Below are 20,116 nucleotides of genomic sequence, written 5' to 3' on the forward strand. Positions count from 1 at the left end.
TACAATGCTTGTTAAACTATAGGCCTCAAACTCTTTCTAGTCTTTCTAATGTTCTCTCTTGGACTGGGTCAAGAGTGACTGTTTTTGGGAGGGGTGTTAGGGTTGGGGTATTCCTGCTGTAAGGTGGCCCCATCGATAAGGCTAATTCTCTGACTATGGAGGTCTTATCGCTCCTTCCCACCCCTGGGTGCTCTACGCATGCTGTCGGTTTTAGGGTTGCCACGCACTACATGACTTTACGTCTTTCTCTCTTTTTCCATTACCCCTCTATCCCCACCCATGCCTGTTGAATCGATCCGAGATCAGTCTTGAGTTGGGCACTCAAAGTGTAGACGCGGAAACCCAGCACAGACCCGCCAGGACCACCTGGGCTCAGGTAAGGGTGTGTTGTGCTCTGTTAAAAAGTCAAGTGAGATGTTTTTGAGGTCTGAGTGGGTGCAAAAGTAGACTAGAATGAAAAAGTTGAGATACAATACAGCTTTTTCGCGAGTGTTGCTGGAAAGAAATATGAACGTTTTTAATCATATACTGTATATTATCTCTACTAATTATAGTGATATAACTATCTCAAAAGACTAAGCCTGAAAATGAGCTTTCATACTTGGCTTTTTACAGCTGCAGACCGGGCATGTATGACTTGTTTTTTTTATAGGGTGATGGGGTCCTTTTTCCAAGTCATCTCAATGGCAAAAATATGATTGTGTCCCAATCACCCTGAATTCACCCCTGACTGAATTTAACCAATTCTTCCAGGCTATATTTAAAAGAGTTGCTAAAACTGTAAATGTGTACAAACTTGTATGCAGATGTAAAGAAACAATCTTTAAATTGGTGCATTATTGTGTATTTTGTTTAATGGAAAGCTTATAATTCTGTTTATGAATGTATTTGGTAATTAGAGGGTCACACTGGCATATTTCTAACCAATTAGCTCTAATATGAATAAACTATTTAAGAAAAACATGCCCTCTTCTCCCTCCACTATAGGGTTTATCATCACTCATAATTATGGCACAAATACCAGGAGGTTCTAGAAAACATTGTAAAGATAATCCAGTTTTATTTTAAAATGGGGAATGCATTTGTGTTTACCACCTTCATCGTTCTGTTGAAGTCGTTGGGAGGTTTTTGAAGCACCAATACTTCAAACCGCTCTGCTTTGCTCTATCTGCCTCTGTCCATGAGGAACAGAAGAGTCCTTATCACACGATAGAAGTTCAGTCTTCAGATAATTGTCTGTTTGTGGCTCTTACACGCCCTTGTGCTGGTGAGCCTCCGTTTTGAGTTGTGATCTGATCCTCAGTGCTTAAGCTGAGTCCTTGCTTTTAAAAAAAATTGTCAAAGACATACAGAACATTATAATTGCATTAATAATTTATATTTATACTGTTGCAAATCAAGTGAAGTAAAGTGAGTATGAGGCACGAGTTCAAAAACTCAATGAAGTTCTCAAGAACAGTGTGTTCAAATGGATTTCCTATGTTGTCTATGGTAACACTTTAATAAAGGGGAATACATGAATGAACGATATAACCACTGCCTATTGCAGGTGTGCAGGTCTTACAGTCTGACTGTGTTATTTTGTTTTTCTCTGTGTGAGTGAAGGTTATGTGTGAGACTTTCTGAAAGTTCTGGGACAGAAAGAAGACTCGCTTGACTCGATGATGGAAGCTGTATCGTTTGAAGGGGTGAGGAAAGAGTCTCGCAGCACATTTAGTGGTTGATGTACAGTGGATTATTACATTCACACATGTCATAAAGTGTAGTAAAACTCTCTCTTTCTATCTCTCTATAGGACAATGACATGTCCTATGAGGACAGTGAGTCACCTCTACCATCTCCATTCACTATGTGAGTATCACATGGACACATGTAACACACATTGAAAGAAATGCAAAAACAGTTGCATCTGCTTCACTGTATTTGCTTCACTGAATTCTGTCCTGGTCAGGTTCAAATCAATGGAACAAATATGAGAAGAAATAGTTTACACAGATGAAATGAAGCCTGTTTTTAAGACCATTAGGTTTGTCACATTTTTATGTTGATTAACATCTCCAAACTGTCATGGTCGTACTGCATCCAGACATTTTAATTATACTTTTTTATTAGATTATACATTTTTATATTTAAATGAGCATTTTTAAAGGAAGTTCAACAAGATGTATAAATACATTCAGTTTTAAAAAGTGAGAATGAGATATTCCACATTACGAATTAAGAATTGTCATCAAAACTATCATGCAATGCATAGAAAAATTCATTTATTTTCAATTAACTATCATTCGGTTATTATTTATTATATGTTTGTTTATTTGTTTACAATTGTTTATTATTAGAGAAGCTAATTAGACATCTGTAAAATCTTCTTAAAATGTACTAATCACTTAAATCTCCGATTTTTTTTTTTTTTATAGACTTTTATATTGAATTTCATGGCTAGTGAATGTGATGAATTTGGGTGGCACAATTAAGCCCTGTCTCAAATAAATTACTGCACACTACACGTTAGGACTACAGAGAGTAAAGTTGTAAAATGTCGCCCCCTTGTGGCCGACCAGGACAGTGCGAGGGCTAGACAGAGTGAGGTTTATGTTTCTTGTATCAGGGATGGCTTGAATCGCTTTATAAGACGATGGAGCTCAGTCTGGCCTATGGTGCATAAGATCTGGTGAGTGTGTGGAGCTGTGACAGTCGGGTCTGCTTTGCCCTGGTGTGTGTTGTAGTGTGTGGTCTCTGTCGCCCTCTATAGGACACCCGCGGGACATAAAGGCAGCTATGACTTGGAGCAGACGAGGCAGCAGGAAGAGGTGCAGCATCAGACCTTCACCTTCTCTAGGGACTTAGAGGGTGTGTTTGCCTTACACATAGATATACATATAAAAACACAAACCCTAAACCCTTCTGGTTCACTATTAATTTTTTTTACATTTGCCATTCAGCTGCTCGAAATACCAACACCAATGCCATCAAGAGAGGAGATGCAGAGGTGATACACACAAACACATTCATTACTTACATGCATATATTTTACTTCTTTTTAAAACTCTTAAAACATTCTATTTGTCTACGTCAGGCATACGTTGAGCTGAATGAGCTCCGAGGGGAGGTGTGGCAGGAAATGGGACGCTGGGTGGGTTATGAGGAGAACTTAAGCCCTGCCACGGGACAGTGGAGCCAGGCCCACATTTCCTATCTCACCTTTAAAAGCCTCATTCAACTCCGCAAGGTCATGAGCACAGGTGAGAGACTGCTCCATTGACTGCTCCCAATCGCTTGCCTGGAGGTTTCTAGTAATCCTGAAGACCTTGATTAGTTGGATCCAGTGTGTTTAATTGGGGTTGTGAGCTAAACTCTTAAGGGAATGCTTGAAGGGGTACGTCAGTGCTTGAAAGATGAATCTGTAGCTATTTAAACTGGGTCATTAATGTATTAGAAATGTGAAATTATTTTTGAATGTGGTGCTTTCTAAGCTGATAAAAGAGGATGAAAGACTACAATTCCCAGAATGCTTCGTTGCCCTGTGAGGCCACTCCCATAGCCACCGCTACTGAAGCACTTTTACTTTCCCACCACCGCGTTCATCTTCATAAAATCAGTTCAGTTAGAGAACAGGCACTACAATTATAAGCTGAACGGGTCTGTTCAATATATTGTGATTTAGCCACTGAGGAAGTGTCAGCACACACGCAGCAGGAGTTTTACACGCATCGTGATGAACTGAATGAGCTCTTGTGATGAGAGCTGAGGTAAATGCGTCCACGCTCGCGGCAGTAGTTCTCAGCGCGTGTTCAGTCTGGCGCGTTTTCAGTTCATGCCTTTGGAAGATTAACTTTCATAGGAATTAACTTGAGAAGATAAAATACTCACTTTGCTCCGCCAGCCGCACCGTTTATATGAATGGCTGAGCTGTGCTGTGAGTGCCACTGCGACACCATCCCCCATGTGTGATTTGAAAACATGCGGAAATAGCTCCCTCTGCTGGCTGTAGTCTTTAGTCTCTGGCCAAACATTTTACAGATGACGCAAATTGACGATATTTGCATCACCGGAGTAATTTTTTTCAGAAATAAAATGCGTAAATCTCTTGTCTCAGGGGGATATGAGGGAGGAGCGCAATCATTGAAATACACTCCAGGGTTTCTACTGATACAAAGCCATATGCTAATCGCTGAAGTAACCCTTTAACTTGTTGTGCACGCATAAACAGCTAAATATGCTTCTAACAAAGGCCCATATCTCAACTAGAGCATGTTAATTCAGTGAGTGAGAAAAACACACTAAGTGTAAAATTTCAGAAGTTTGTCGTTGAATTAATGTACGAAATAAATATTTAAAAGCATGTTTTGTCTTATATTGGGTTTGCTGCTACCGCCACCACCCACGCCTACTGACTATCCAATAAAAATGCAACATGAACCAATCATTAGCAAAGTTAGCATGCCAAGTTGGCTTCCTTTGCCTAGCCATGACCATGTCCATATTCTCCTCTTTCGATTCCTCCTTTTTTTCAGCACACATAAAAACCACAATTGCCAGAGTGCGATTCATCTTGCTCTTTGTTTACCACTAGTCCATGCTGATTATGTTTTATTCTTCTATGCTAACCTTTGTCGGAGCTTACTCTTCAAAAGGTGTCATTATTGTACAATATACATACACTCAAGTCGTTCCCAAGTTTAATAGATCCATGTCGTGCAGTGTGATCTGTAATGATCTTGATTGCTGAAATCACACAGTCTGTAGCGGGCATTAGAAGTGTTATGGGGCCCCAGCTCTATGGTGACCAATGTGTGTTTACACTGGTTCTTTGTTGTATTTATTTTTTATGTTTATGGTGACTGCAACAAGGGGCGGTGCTGCTTGATGTTGATGATAGCAGCTTATCAAGCATTGGTCAGAAGATGGTGGAACAGCTTCTGCTCAAAAATGAGATCCGGCCCACAGACCGTGACGCTCTTGTGGCCATACTGCAACGCAAGCGCACGTAAGGCTCCTCATTATCTGTGCAGATGTGTGTGAATGTGGGGGAAAGTTATTTGAAACTGTATTACTGTTTATAGTAAAGTCCTGTTTATTATTATTATTATTTCAGATATCAATATATGAGTCAAAACATGTTGACTGTATACATTGTATGACAATGTATATTTATTCTGCTTTACAGTCAATTAGAGCCAACTTCATCCCCTGGTTCAGCAGACATTGAGCTGCAAACATTCTCAGTCACTAAACAGGTATCTATCTATCTATCTATCTGTCTATCTATCTATCTATCTATCTATCTATCTATCTATCTATCTATCTATCTATCTATCTATCTATCTATCTATCTATCTATCTATCTATCTGTCTGTCTGTCTGTCTGTCTGTCTGTCTGTCTGTCTGTCTATCTATCTATCTATCTATCTATCTATCTATCTGTCTATCTGTCTGTCTGTCTGTCTGTTTTATTATCATCCGGCTGTCTGTCTGTCTTATAATCATCCGGCTGGCTGTCTGTCTTATTATCGTCCGTCTGTCTGTCTGTCTGTCTGTCTGTCTGTCTGTCTGTCTGTCTGTCTGTCTGTCTGTCTGTCTGTGTCTGTCTGTCTTATAATCATCCGGCTGGCTGTCTGTCTTATTATCATCTGTCTGTCTGTCTGTCTGTGTCTGTCTGTCTTATAATCATCCGTCTGTCTGTCTGTGTCTGTCTGTCTGTCTGTCTGTCTGTCTGTCTTTCTTTCTTATAATCATCCGGCTGTCTGTTTGTTTTATTATCATCCATCTGTCTGTCTGTCTGTCTTATTATCATCCGGCTGTCGGTCTCTGTCTGTCTGTCTGTTTGTCAGTCCATCTATCTATCTATCTATCTATCTATCTATCTATCTATCTATCTATCTATCTATCTATCTATCTATCTATCTATCTATCTATCTATCTATCTATCTATCTATCTATCTATCTATCTATCTATCTATCTATCTATCCATCCATCCATCCATCCATCTATCCATCCATCCATCCATCCATCCATATTGTCCTACAGCAATATTCCCATTAACTGATCAAATTTTATAGAAATTGGTAGGGCTGAATTTAGAGGTCTGTACAGTTTATCAATCTATAATTTCTGTCTTTTATTTTTAGACTAGTTAATGGTTAAGGTGAAGACAATACCAGGATGTCCTGCTTGTTAAAATCCTTTTGTCCTTTTAGTTTTAGACTTTAAACGCTCAGAACTTTTTAGCATCAAAACCATTAAAAACTCAAGATAACCTCCAAATGAGCAAAACATGCATCATCCCGGTACTATTTGCCAGATCCATTGTGAAGGATTTCAAATGTTATCGAAAATAGTTTTGCCTTTATTCCATGTTAGTATGTTGCTCTGCTAGTTTCTAATTTTTGCTCTGTTGTGTTCCTCCTCAGCGAGACATGGTTGATCGTGTGGAGGCCTCTGTGGTTTTATCAGGTGAGTGAATATTTATTTTTTATTCCGTAGGAAATTGGTATTATTTATTATCAAGCTCATGGCATTCTCTTGTTTCTTCACTCCTTCTCCCTCAAGGTGTGGTGGAGAACCTCCAGAAACCAGTTGTCGCGTTTGCACGTCTGCGGGATTCAGTGGTGATGGAAGGGGTTCTGGAAGCTCCAGTTCCAGTTCGTTTTGTCTTCTTCATGGTGGGCCCGAGTCACAGCGGCATAGACTATCATGAGAGTGGCCGGGCCATGGCAGCACTGATGGCTGATTGGGTAAGGAAGAACTTTGGATTGAGCACTGAAATGTTATTGAATAACTATATAGATAAAAGCTTTCTAGCATCTCATCTTCATCCTGCCCCTCAAAACAGGTGTTCACTCTGGAGGCTTACTTGGCCACAAATGAGAGAGATCTGACCAATGCCATGGCAGACTTCATGGACTGCAGCATTGTGATCCCACCTACAGAAATTCAGGATGAGAGCATGCTGAAGCCAATCATCAACTACCAGAAGAAGATGCTGCGTGATAGGGTCCGCCCAAATGACACCCGTCTCATTGTTGGGGACAAAGGTCAGGCTTCTTAGAATGACAGACTGTTGATACAGGCATAACTTTAATAATCTGATTAATCTGATGTTTATCAAAAATGTGAGTATAGTTGAGTATAGTTATGTCTGACATGGTCATACTCAATTCTAGTCAGAGTCTGAAACTGCTCCATTGGGCTGTGATTATGGGGCGTGTCAACCGAACCAGGAAAGATCTCTATTGGATAGACCTACAACCAATCAGAGCAACAAAGTGACGTCAACATAGTTCAACTGCACTGTGTTGCCAAGTCTGTGTTTTTTTTTCCCCGGGTTGTTTTCGGTTTATCATCTGTCCGTCATCATCTAAAGCCCACCCTGATAATTTCATTGGTCCGAACAGTTTCTGTTCGGAGATAAATACTCCTCTATGGAGCGAGGCCAGACCGAACTGCCCGACCTAAACATTTGTGGGCGGGGCTAAGTTCGGCTGGCATCCAGTCTAGAGTATAGTACTTTGATTTAATACAATTTGAAATGCTTAACTCCCTTCTACAGTATTCTGCAGATTGCCCTATAATGAGTGCAGAAAATGAAGGGGGAGGGGGGGGGGGCATAATTTAGTGTGGACATACTTTTATGTATGGACATACTTTATACTTTTACTCATGCAAATTTTAACTTACAGTATTTACATTTTAGTCTAGGATGCTAGTCCTGCATCGCTGAAAAATATTTAACAGTTAGATTCATATTTACATTTAATAATTTTGCAATGCCTAGTTTCATTAGTAAGATTTATTCATTCGTGGTCTCAGCTCTCTTTATACATCACATTTCTATGTTTACATCTTTAATTATAAAATTTCAGTCATTCATTATGTGGTTTAGATTAATAATGACTACGAGGAACAGTCCTTCTCTTTCATTATCTCTAGACCATCCTGCCCTAAGGTCAAGTTACTGTTTATTTCTCCCATAGGAGAAATGTGTCATGGATGAGTTGCTGCAACATCACACATTGCCAAAACAATGGACATGGAATCCATTGTTTAATTAAATATGGAATTACATCAAACTAATTGTGTTTAATTGTTTGTTTAGCCCCAACTGGACCTGTGAAGCCACGGGAGGATCCACTTGCCCGTACCGGCTATCCGTTTGGTGGTATGGTCAAAGATATAAAACGCCGCTACAAGCATTACCTTAGTGACTTTACCGATGCACTGGACCCTCAGGTGCTGTCTTCTGTCATCTTCATCTACTTCGCTGCCCTTTCTCCTGCCATTACCTTTGGAGGACTTCTTGGTGAGTAAATGCACTGTCCTGACAAATATCACCAATGAGAAAGATCTGAATCAGTGGTCCTGGTCCACATTTCATCTTATCCTGGCCAATAACTGGGATACTGGGAGACAAATCATTAAAGGAATACTCCACCCATTAAAAAAATTAAATAAAATGACATACCAAGTATTTTTATTTTCTACTCAAGTACTTTTTCAAATATATGTCCTTTATCAGTATTTTTCTTTGGAAAACTTTTACTTCACTACATTCTAAAGCATAATGTCATACTTTTTACTGCACTTTATTTTATAAATAAAAGTGTTTTTTCTTTTACGTTTAATACTTAATTACATTAAAATGTAGTACTCTCTTACTTGTACTCAAGTAAAACTTTAGTTAGAAAGTACTACATTTTTATGTAATTAAGTGTAAAATGATATTCACTATGAAACGTAGTGCAGTAAAAAGTACAATAAAAAAAGTGCAATGCTTTGAAGATACTGTGACGTCAGAAAGACAGAAAAACACAAAAATATAAAGAACAGACACACAAAATATAAAAAAAGCTGAGTAAAAATACTTATAAAAATATTGTCTGCCTCTGCCAGGATGTATATGACTTTCTTTCGTCCTTCATATAAAAACAAACAAAGATTTTTAGAAAATGAATCCATATTTGAGTCCATAATCATGCAAGTGTAGGGAACCATTAAAGCTAATGCTACCAAAAACACTCGAATCGAACATGAAGGTTATCCACACAACCACTGTTGTTAAATCATTGTTGTTGTTTTTAAGCTACGTAAATCATAGATGTGTAAGAGAAATACTAATATTTTACACTTTTACAAACATTTTTGCACTGCTGTCAAATGCGGTTTCCTACATCAACATGTTTAGAAGCTTATGTATGAAGTGGAGCGGAAGCACAGAGGACATCACTTCTCGTTCTTCGCAACACACTCATGTCATGCTTCACAATGCTGACATTTACGTCAAGCACAAACTTGGTCAGAATGATAGTTTATTGTTAAAAATGTTTCAAATATTCTTACACACCTATCATTTTGTTTGTTCGTATCGCCATTGTGTTCACTTTGTGTTGTTTTTGAAGTTCCGTACATTCGCAGTGAATGGACCCAGAGGTAGATTATTTTTTATACAAATCTTAATTCTTTGCTCATCTGAAGAAAGAAACCATATACACCTGGGACTGTATGAGGGTGACTAAAAGAATTTGAATTGTTGGGTGGAATATGCGTTTAACTAACTTCTCTCCATTTCTCTGTTTTAGCGGACAAGACTGAGCATATGATGGGGGTCTCTGAGATGATGGTCTCTACCTGCGTGCAGGGTGTCATCTTTTGTCTGTTTGCGGCTCAACCGGTTCTCATCATTGGGTTTACTGGTCCATTGATGGTGTTTGAGGAGGCGTTCTTTCAGGTGATGCTTTTATCAATAGTGATATTTGGTATTTAAGTAAATTATCATCACTTGACTGACTTGTATTATCCATCTAAACACTTTCATCTTTCCCATTCAGTTCTGCAAGTCTAATGGCTTTGAGTACATTGTGGGCCGTGTCTGGGTGGGCATGTGGTTGATCATCATTGTGGTGGTGATTGTGGCTGTGGAGGGGAGCTTCCTTGTTCGCTTCATCTCGCGCTTCACCCAAGAGATCTTCTCCATCTTAATCTCTCTGATTTTCATTTACGAGACCTTTGCCAAGCTTATCAGGGTATGTACAGGGTATCAAATGCACACATACTTCATTCGATCTATTCACATCATATCATTTGTCCTCAAATCTACTTCTTTTTCACTCTACATTTTGTTCTTTTGCTTCACAGATTTTCAAGCAACACCCTTTAATTTTGAACTACGAACACTTGAATGATACCTTGGAAGATCCCTTCCACCCTATCAAAAAAATTATCAACAAGACAGAGCTTCCTGATGGCAATGTTACCGTACATCATGAGATAATAGAGAGAGCATACCCCAACACCGCCCTGCTGTCCATGTGCCTTATGTTCGGATGTTTCTTCATTGCATTGTATCTCCGTGGGTTTAAAACTAGCACCTTCCTTCCTGGACCCGTAAGTATGATCAGTTTGTCTTTTTAATTTAAACTCTGATACTGCTTAGCCAAAAACAATGGCTAAGTTTCAAACAGTAATGATATTTCAAACAGTAAATGTTGTATTCTGGATGTCATTGTAGCAGATTACATATAGTAGAATTCAAGCAAATATAAAGCCGTTAAATGTTGGTTTAATATGCAAAATTTTAATGTATTACCTGTAGTTATACTGAACATTACTGAAACTAATATTTTAGTAGATGTTACTAATAAAACACTGTACACCACCAGATTCGAAGAATGATTGGAGATTTTGGTGTCCCCATCGCCATCTTCTTCATGATCGCTGTGGATATCAGCATTAGCGATGCCTACACACAGGTTTGCCAAATACTTATAGTTTTTACATTCTGTGAAATGGAAGTATAATTGTCACAACTGTTAATAAAAAACATCACATGTCTGAAGAATTAAGTTATTCACCGACAACATTTAATAATAATAGCCTAATAATAGTGTCCATAAATTGGCAAAGCCCTGTAAATGTAAACAGAAATTTCTAATTCATGTTTTCATATATGTCCATTTTTACACATTTCTTATACATGAAGTCATTAATGGAGAACAGAAATTTGCAGTACAGTACAAGTAAAAAAACGATATATATATATATATATATCTCCTCAAACTGTGTAACACCACAAGCATGTTGCTGTGAATGGCTGTGATGTACAAAATGGTAGTGATTGTGCTGAGCAAGCTCCATTGTGATTCCTATTTCATTACTATGGCAAGTCAATTGAAACTTCAGCAGACATTACAAACACACCATATCAAATAGATATTTATGGAGGTGAAATGCATGTTTTGCATGTGAAGACTTCAGATGCAAAAGTCCGTCTGACGTTTTTCTTTAAAGCAAGCTTTTTTGTTCTGTGTATAAGGTTTCTACCTAAGAACCAGTACTTCTGAATGGGCTGAGGCTGGGATTTAGTGGGTTTGAATTGAAAGTATTTTAGGAACGTATACTATATTCAGAAAGCATTCACTCAGCATCGTTATCTCATTGTTGAACTGAAGTGGCTTTTAGAGGCTTTTGCATCTGAACTCTTCATGTCATGGCTCACACAATGAAAGAATGGTGTAACCATGTGACAAGTTCACTGAGAATCAGCTCAGTTTTGATCAGCAAACCATGTGCTTTAGTTACGTGCAAATTGTAGATAATTGTTCTTACTCATTTGAATACATTTGCCAAAACATTTTTAATTAAAAGTCAAATTTGGTGTGATCAAGTAAATCTAATTTGCGATTTGAGCCAAAGAGATTATGGAAAACTGTACAAGTCCCTAGTGAAATAAGCTAAAGACACACGTTTCATAAAATGTTGCAATCTGGACCCAAACATAAATTAAAAATCACTTGCTTTAATCACAGATAAGATTAAAATCCATTTCTGGGATTTTGACTATTATAACAATAATGTGCCTCGTGTTTTATTGACTTCTTGCTTTAGAAACTGGTGGTGCCAAAGGGGCTGACCGTGTCCAACCCGGAGGCTAGAGGCTGGATCATCAACCCATTTGGTGATAAGAAGCCATTCCCTATCTGGATGATGTTCGCATGTGTTGTTCCTGGCTTGTTGGTCTTCATCCTTATTTTCCTCGAGTCCCAGATCACCACGTGAGCGCCTAATTCATAATAATATCCAGAATAGAGTACATTGAAGCAGCAATAATGAGTGAAGAGTAGAAGCATAAAATAAACAGCAAAATGATGTTACAAAATGATGTTTAATGCAAGGATTTTGGTCATCCACATTGTAGTGTTGCTGCACTGCCTTAACCTCCAAACTTTTCCTTACCATCAAGGCTGATTGTGAGTAAGCCTGAGAGAAAAATGGTCAAAGGCTCTGGTTTCCATCTGGACCTCCTGCTTTTGGTGTTCTTGGGAGGAGTTGCATCTATCTTTGGTGCCCCCTGGCTCAGTGCCGCTACAGTTAGATCTGTCACCCACGCCAATTCCCTGACTGTCATGACCAAAGGCCCCCGACCGCAGATTGAACGTGTGCTAGAACAAAGAGTCAGTGGTATTTTGGTGGCCGTGATGGTTGGTGAGTTCCAACCCCTTGATCTAATATAATGACACGGAATAAATGTTAAAAGCAATTAGCTTTTATTGCCATATAAAAAAATACAAAATGACACAAAAGTAATTGATCAAATGTTGTTGAACAATACACATGACAATATTTCCTTACCCACAGGAATCTCGATTCTCATGGAGCCCATCCTGAAGATGATACCTATGACGGCTCTGTTCGGGATCTTCCTCTACATGGGTATCACTTCCCTGAGTGGCATCCAACTTTGGGACCGTATGCTTCTGCTTATTATGCCAAAAAAGCATCATCCACCTGCCCCATTTGTCACCCGTGTAAGATTTAATTACGGATGCATATATACTATATGGACAAAAGTACACTGTTTGGGGACAGTCCACTTCGAATTTGAAATAAATTATTGCTTTTATTCCGCAAGAAAGTATTAATTTGGTGAAAGTGACAGTAAAGACTTTTATAATGTTACAAATTATTTATATTTTAAATAAATGCAGTTCTTTTAACTTTCTATTTATCAAAGTGTCCTTAAAAAATAAGTCACAAAAATACACACACACAAAAATCAACATTGTTAATAATAATTTAAGTTATATTAGACTTATTTCTGAAGGATCATGTGACACTGAAGACTGGAGTAAAGATGCTGAAAATTTAGCTTTGCCATCACAAGATTAAAAAAGTATATAAAATATATAAAAAAGTTATTTTAAATTGTAATCAATTTCAAAATGTTCATAAACACTTACCCAAACTTTTGAACAGCAGTCTTTTTGGGTGGACACCTAAACATCAAACCCAATAATCAGAAGAGGGTGACCACATACTTTTGACCATGTAGTCAATCTGTCTATCTATTGATCCAACCATCTAGTACAGAATTACAGATCTCTCTCCCTCTCTCTCTCTCTGTGTTTCTCTACAGGTCCCGACTATGCGTATGCATCTGTACACTTTGATCCAAGTGATGTGTTTGGCAATTCTGTGGGCTGTAAAATCTAGTGCGTTTTCACTTGCCCTGCCCTTTGTCCTGATCCTCACGATCCCTCTGAGAATGTTCCTGACCGGTCCCGTCTTCAGTATCATGGAAATGAAATGTGTAAGTATCTTTTTATAGCTATGAGACACAAGAAATGCACATGTCCGCACTTTTCACCCACCGTGTCTTAATAGAAAACAAAGCCACTTTTTGTATACTAGCTATGCTTTATGAACTTTATGATGATATATATAATTATATTCTTAATTGTATTAGATTGATGCACTGTAAAAAAAAAAAAAAGTTGTTTTTTTGTTGGTTTAACTTAAAAAAAGTAAGTAACCTGGTTGCCTTAAAATTTTGAGTTTATTGAAATTAAAAATTTGAGTTGATAGAATGAAGGACATTTGTTTAATAAATAGAAACTCAAAATATTATTGTATCTGAACCACATAAAAAATTGATAAATCATGAATTATGATGAACATTATGATGAACACTATTTGGAATGTTTCACTGCATCATCACAAATAAAACACAAATAATTACCCAATATGCTTACAAAATCTTTTAATAATATTTTAATAAAGGTTGTCGAATCTCAAAAAATGTTCATTGTATTAACTCAAAGTTTTAATTTCAATGAACTCAAAATTTTAAGGCAACCAGGTAACTTTTTCTCTAAATATTTATTTACAGTGTAGGAATATTTTAAGATTCATCACAAGAATGTTGAACTCTAAAAAATTTCTTAAAAAAACAACCGCAAAAAAGTGCATGCATTTTAATAAGTTATGACAACTTTGAGTGAATTTACGTTCAGCCAACACACTACATTAAGTTAGAGGAAATTAATAATTTGTAACAAAATTTAAAGCTGATTACTCCAACTACCAGAGTTTTTCAATGTTAAGTGTTCTCTTATTTTTTTCCAGAGCTGTATATATATATATATTTATTTTTTATTTTTTATTTTTTTCTTAAAGCAATTTTTTTCAATCAGTCAATGTAGTGTTTACCTTCATGTGTCTCTTCAGCACAATGGTAACCACAAAAATCTCAACATTACATTATTTTTTTTAATGTCAAACATAACAGCATTAAACACTAACAGGTCTTTCCCTAAACAAATAAATTAACACTTAATTTCAAAATGTATTCTCTTATCCAGTCCAAAGTTATCTCCAAAGTTATCAAGATAAATGTATTAAGTTACTATGAACTAATAAAAAAATACATAAACAAAGTCAATTAGCGCAGAATTTACAGACAAGTTTGTGTTATGATCAACGTTATTATGTCAACTGAACTCTACAAAATAATGTTTGCAACTTAAAATGTTTAATTAAAACAAGTTTGATTTTTTACCTGGCAATTATGGTAACATGTTAAAAAAAAATACTTTTTAGAGTGGGTCATGCTTTCATTAATCACACTAATTAAATGTTTTGTCTACTGTCTATTTATGACTGCATACGTCATTCTTTTGCAGCTGGATGCAGATGATGCAAACGTGAAATTTGATGATGAGGATGACTAAATAACCCAAAAACATCTTTGGACATCTTTCTTGATTCTTGAATCCAAGCCACTATGAATTCATCTTACTGTGTGCATTAAATAAGAATCATTTCCTTATATTTTTTAACTGTTGTACATTCAAATTTTAGCTTCACAAATCTTTTATGAAAGTTTTAGAATGCAGTTAATGCACACCTAAAATTCATGAACTGTTCATACATCCCATAGTTGTTTATCACAATCTTTTCTTACTTTAACTTACTTTTTCATAAAACATTCTACTTTACTTTTTATTACTTCGGTGTGTTTGTGTGCCTGATGAGACTTTTTGTTCTGTTTTGTTACTCATTTGGGATATATATATCCTGGTGTTTATTTATTTAATGTATTCAGGGTTTCATGCAAAAAAAATCTTATGTTAGTGTGAAGCATGACAACCACACATCAGCTCGATTGTAAATCCCATCCTGCTTTAACAGGTGATACCTATGCAAAATGTGCCTTTGTATTTCTTTTGAGAGTTTCAGTGTTTCAGGGACTTCTTACCTGTAAATATAATAGGCTTACAAATACAGAATGTTAGCTATACAGGTTATATATTGCAAAAATTTGATATAAATGAATAGTTGATTTATGTATGCTTGGTCTGTTATGGTGTGTGACTTTGTTTATTGATTAAAATTCTTTAAAATATCCACAATAATTCTTAAGCAAGCCTTACACTCCTGTCCTACAATAGTCAGGGGCACTGACTTGGCCTGGCTTCATGGCAGGTCTGTCCCACACAATCATTAGCTTGGCCCACCCTGGCAAGCAACCACCCTCCTTCTCAAGTGTCAGGCCATTCTATGAGTCCTCTGACCCAGTAGCCAACCAGATGTGAATCAGGAGGATCTTGGGAGAATTTTAGAATAACACATTTTGACTTTAACCCTTACAACCGTTGAACATTTTTGTTCCTGGTCAAAAATGACTGGCCTTTTAAAGATTGCTTGTAAATCGCACATTATGCTATATTATCACAACATATTAGATTCAATATTTTTGTCAGCTTGTTTTCTTTCAATTAGACAGGTTTATTTTTTTAAAACTTTTTTTATTTTATTTTTGACCGTAGCGTCGTTTGATCTGAGCTTATGAACCTAAGTTTTTAAGTGAAAAAAATAAAATCAAAAAATCAACAAATTATGAAAAACATATATATATATATTGCCACAGTGTGCTTTGATATAGTTTGTTCTTAAATGCTTTTATTTTGTACAAAATTGCACAGTCAGACTTGTGGTGCTCCTGGTCAGAAATTACTCTTCTTTTCTTTTTTTTTATCTACCAAAAAAAAGAAAGAAAATTGCTTATAAATCTCTTGTTATGCTATAATATTACAAAATATTGGATTTAATATTTTTTCAACTTGTTTTCTTTTAATTAATACAGGTTTTGAATGCATTTTTTTTATTCTGATTTATCGTAGTCCTTGTTGCTATGAGGATAGAGTTTAACTCTGTAAAAAAAAAAGAACTATAAACTGGGACTTTTGGTCACTTTAATAGCTACATACTTGCTAAATAAAAGTAATAATTTATTTAACCTTTTTTTAGAACACAGTAATGTGGAATGAATCACATTACCTGTGTATGGTATTGTATACTTGAAATACATACTGACTGCTATTGAAACATCCCATCAGGATTTCGTTTAAATAAATATCTTTTTCTTTGAGAGTTGCTTTTGGAACTGTGGAAACTTGTTCAGATCAGGTATGTCTTGCTGAAAAATGATTGAAGTATCTGTTGATACTGATACTACTTCAACAGATACCGCTACCGTATATTCTGTTTACATGTGAGTAATCTTAATAATACACACAGTATTGATCATGCTAAATGATTTCTTGTTCGGTGTCAGTGCAGGTGTAATAGCATTGCAACATATAGCCTAGATCTCGGGAAGCACTAGCCTATATTATTCTCCCGGAGGCAGGGGTGCTCCACACTGGACTGTGCATGGCATTCCAGTGAAATACGCACGTCACCGCTCTGATGTTTAACGAACCAGCGCGCTCATTGGAAAATCATGTTTTCTCCAAATCAGAACGTCTTGATTGGACATTGCAGGTGACGCCCACAAACAGACAAGGTGGAGTTTAATTATTTAACGTGACAAAAAGATGTAGCTGTCAGACTGAAAATACTTTAAAGATGTAAAAAGTACACAACAGTTCACTCTTTACATAATGCATGCACTTTGGGAGTTTATTTGACAAGACGAAAGAATACTTTCTTTTCTTTTTTTTATTATCACACTTGAACATATTTTAATATCAAATGCATTTATTTTATTAAAACTTTATAATCATCATGGGTAAACAAGTATGTTCAAAATAAGCCAGAGACTACACGCGCGTGCAGGTTCGATGGCGCCTCGGTAGCTCCCCTAGCTCGTGACAGCGGCTCCGAGTTTATAATCCAAATGGAAGCGAAACCCGGGCGAGCCATCCGTGATGAGAGCGGCGAGCAGGGGAGAGATTGAAAATGCGGATGTCGCTTTGGAAAGAGAAATGAGCGGATCGAGAGAGCTGCGCGCTGACTGGAAGGAGAGCGAGAGAGATGGAGGCGGGGGGAAGTCTCTCTCAGCTCTGCGGGGACTGGAGCGCCCGTGCCCTGGACCGGCGGCGCAGTGCTGGCTAACATTCAACCCTCCCCTTGTTCCACCACCAGTTCCACACACAAGCAGCGACAGGTAAGATCTATCCAGCGCCTCATCCTACCAACCGTTTGGTAAACAAACCTTGAAAAAAAAAATCTTAGATGAAACAACCAAAAACATTTTTTTTGTACATTTTGACTTGATTGTTTTGTGGAATTTGTTTTGGTCAAGCCGCTTCGTCAAAATTCGCCGTCAAGGCACGGTACATTCCGAGGTCGCCTTACCCGAATTTCCCGTCCTGTGACTCGGGGAAATTATCCTCCGTTTATACCACAACCTTTCGCTGTGTTTCTCAAAATAATTCCAAAAGCAACAAACCTATTTTTTAAGCGTGATAAGGGCACCTCTATCGTGTTTAGAGCCCTCGCGGTCGTCTTCATTTCCGAGTCAGGACTCCATGAGGCTCGTGGAGGGAAGAACCAGCCGCCTCTGGTTCGCCATCGCGGAGCTTGGTTACCTCACCGTGTGGGCTTGTTTTCGCTTTTGTGAAAGCAAAGTTATCGGTCACATTTGACATTTTATCGGTTATTATGGTTTGAGGAGTACACTGGGTGAGTTCAGAACCATTCACGGTCGTTTTTCCTCTCGGTGGAGGTGAATTAAGCTTGCAGCGCGTGTATGGAGGGTAGTATGGCGGCTCTAGAACAGTCGTCACGCCAGGGAAGCTCTCTTCTCGGCTGTTACGTTTTTCCATTGTGATTATGAACAAAATCACGCGTTTACACACAGGATTTATTGGTTTCTCACTGAGTTGATCTCGTTTGTCAGAACTGTGTTTCAGTTGCCGCGGACTTAGTAAAATTAACCGCGTATTTCTTCCATTTCTATTTGTCTAGCCTTTGAAGAGCCTGCTGCCATACGGCCGCACACATCGTGCTTTCACCCCGCATTCCTCGTCACTCGAACGTCGGGGTAAACAACCAGAATTATTTACGGTAAGATTGCCGTTTGGACACCGGTTACAATTCTTTTATAACAACATTGTGATAAGGAATGATTTTAGCAGCAAATTTTTTTGTTTTTGTTCTTTTTGACGACCGTTGGTTGAGCTCTCACCAGGGCTGGAGGGGGATTCAATGCTAGTTATAGCCGGCTAGCTACGGTGTAGGTCAAGTTATAGGTCGGTTTAACATTGTAACGTTTTATTAAATGAAGGTAGTTTTAAGTTTGTAACATTTTCAGTAGTTCCTAACGGACACAATCAAAACTGTTTTTGAGTTTGTAATAAAGTTGGGTAAACCAGTGAAGTCGAAATTTAAGCATTAAACAGCATAAATTATATAATTTAGGCACATTTCCATATAAAAACCTCATTACATTTCAACATCAATTTTACATTGACCCTTAATAAATACTTAAACACTAACTTTGACGTGTTTTGCCATGAAACTAGAGAAGCTTTTGTTTAAAAAAAAACGATTAAAATTCCCAAAATAGGTGCTCTTTTTTTTATGAGCATTTCAATGGTAGTAAAGCTCGATTCTATGCAGAAAGGGTCTGATTATCCACTGTTTCAGAACATTTCAGGGTGGTAAAAATGCCCTTCATCCAGGGTCTGTTTTAGAGCTGGACTCTGCTGGCTCACGCGCCGCCATTACACGTTCAGCGCAGCGGCGATGCCTCGCCCTGGAAAACGGCTCGTGCCATTTTGTGACTAATTCAGTCGGCTCACATATTTGCTAAACGACATCAGGTTATGACTAGCCTTCCACATTCAACCATTTTAATACAGTCGCTGTGAATAAAATGGGGGGCGCCTCAGAATGCGTCCGTGGCGGAAGCGGAGACCCGCGCCCTGTTGGTTTGGAGGCAGACTCTGGTGCTGCATGCTGTAGCAGTCACTCATGATGATCCCTGGCTGTGTTTCCCCCTCTCGACGGAGACCGAAAGCAGATCCCGATCCGTGGTCAGCTGGTCCGTCTACAGGCAGCTGCCTGCCTATCGCCCAAAACGCTCCTTCCTCCTCCTGTAGTACCTCCCAGTATCCACTCGTCCGCCGAAAATATACTCCAATATCGAGCTAGTACGCGAAACGCTCGGCTCTTAAAGCGCACAGAGTACAGGAGAAGCCGTTTCGAGTCTTAGTTCAGTGTACAAAATGGAAGATTAGACGGATTGGCTGCTCTTGCTGGTGTCGACTGCAGAGTTATTTGAGATTTGAAACCGTCACAAGCTATGGGCTCTGTCTCACGATGAAGCGTAAACGCTTAGGGGCGGTGTAATGAACATCAACCATTATGTGTCGGGCTGGATTTTAATTTCATTCTTCAGACTACAATTCGTTTTTCTTTGCTTTAAAAAAAACAGATTCGCCTTTTTTAAAACTTAGAAGCTAACGTAATCATTAATTTTAAGTCAGAAAAAATGAATATGAATGATGCATTCTTTTTGTCGTTGAATAATTGTATGCAAAATTATTAAAAAAT

General features: G+C 37.9%; 2 protein-coding genes across 6 annotated transcripts in view; both read left to right on the forward strand.

Moving 5' to 3' along the window:
- Window positions 1–225: 225 nt before the first annotated feature.
- On the forward strand, window positions 226–15,622 carry slc4a1a (solute carrier family 4 member 1a (Diego blood group)). Its single transcript, XM_067412943.1, has 21 exons — window positions 226–376; window positions 1,606–1,688; window positions 1,796–1,851; window positions 2,753–2,850; window positions 2,943–2,989; window positions 3,077–3,242; window positions 4,852–4,987; window positions 5,168–5,237; window positions 6,412–6,454; window positions 6,551–6,735; window positions 6,834–7,035; window positions 8,097–8,300; window positions 9,577–9,725; window positions 9,826–10,020; window positions 10,133–10,381; window positions 10,657–10,746; window positions 11,882–12,048; window positions 12,237–12,478; window positions 12,632–12,801; window positions 13,410–13,583; window positions 14,956–15,622. Exons 2-21 carry the CDS (start codon window positions 1,662–1,664, stop codon window positions 15,001–15,003), a joined length of 2,718 nt encoding a protein of 905 aa, XP_067269044.1. The 5' UTR covers window positions 226–376; window positions 1,606–1,661; the 3' UTR covers window positions 15,004–15,622.
- Window positions 15,623–17,188: 1,566 nt separating this feature from the next.
- ubtf (upstream binding transcription factor) overlaps window positions 17,189–20,116 on the forward strand; it is a 17,526-nt gene continuing 14,598 nt past the window's right edge. Inside the window, exons 1-2 of one of the 5 annotated variants that reach the window (XM_067412973.1) lie at window positions 17,189–18,241; window positions 18,527–18,625. The gene's annotated coding sequence lies outside the window, so the exon portion shown is untranslated. Of the gene's footprint in view, window positions 18,626–20,116 lie in introns of all 5 variants that reach the window. The other 4 variants (XM_067412965.1, XM_067412957.1, XM_067412982.1 and 1 more) reach the window with 4 other exon arrangements.

Source organism: Pseudorasbora parva, chromosome 2 (genome assembly GCF_024679245.1).
Source record: "Pseudorasbora parva isolate DD20220531a chromosome 2, ASM2467924v1, whole genome shotgun sequence".
Classification (NCBI taxonomy): domain Eukaryota; kingdom Metazoa; phylum Chordata; class Actinopteri; order Cypriniformes; family Gobionidae; genus Pseudorasbora; species Pseudorasbora parva.

What these genes read in the sequence shown, in the direction of transcription:
- slc4a1a (XM_067412943.1), top strand. Translation starts at nt 1,662, where the DNA reads ATGATGGAAGCTGTATCGTTTGAAGGG. An exon ending in CTTCTCTAGGGACTTAGAGG is followed by an intron (nt 2,851 to 2,942) that starts GTGTGTTTGCCT and finishes TTTGCCATTCAG; the next exon opens with CTGCTCGAAATACCAACACC. An exon ending in TTAGCGATGCCTACACACAG is followed by an intron (nt 10,747 to 11,881) that starts GTTTGCCAAATA and finishes TTCTTGCTTTAG; the next exon opens with AAACTGGTGGTGCCAAAGGG.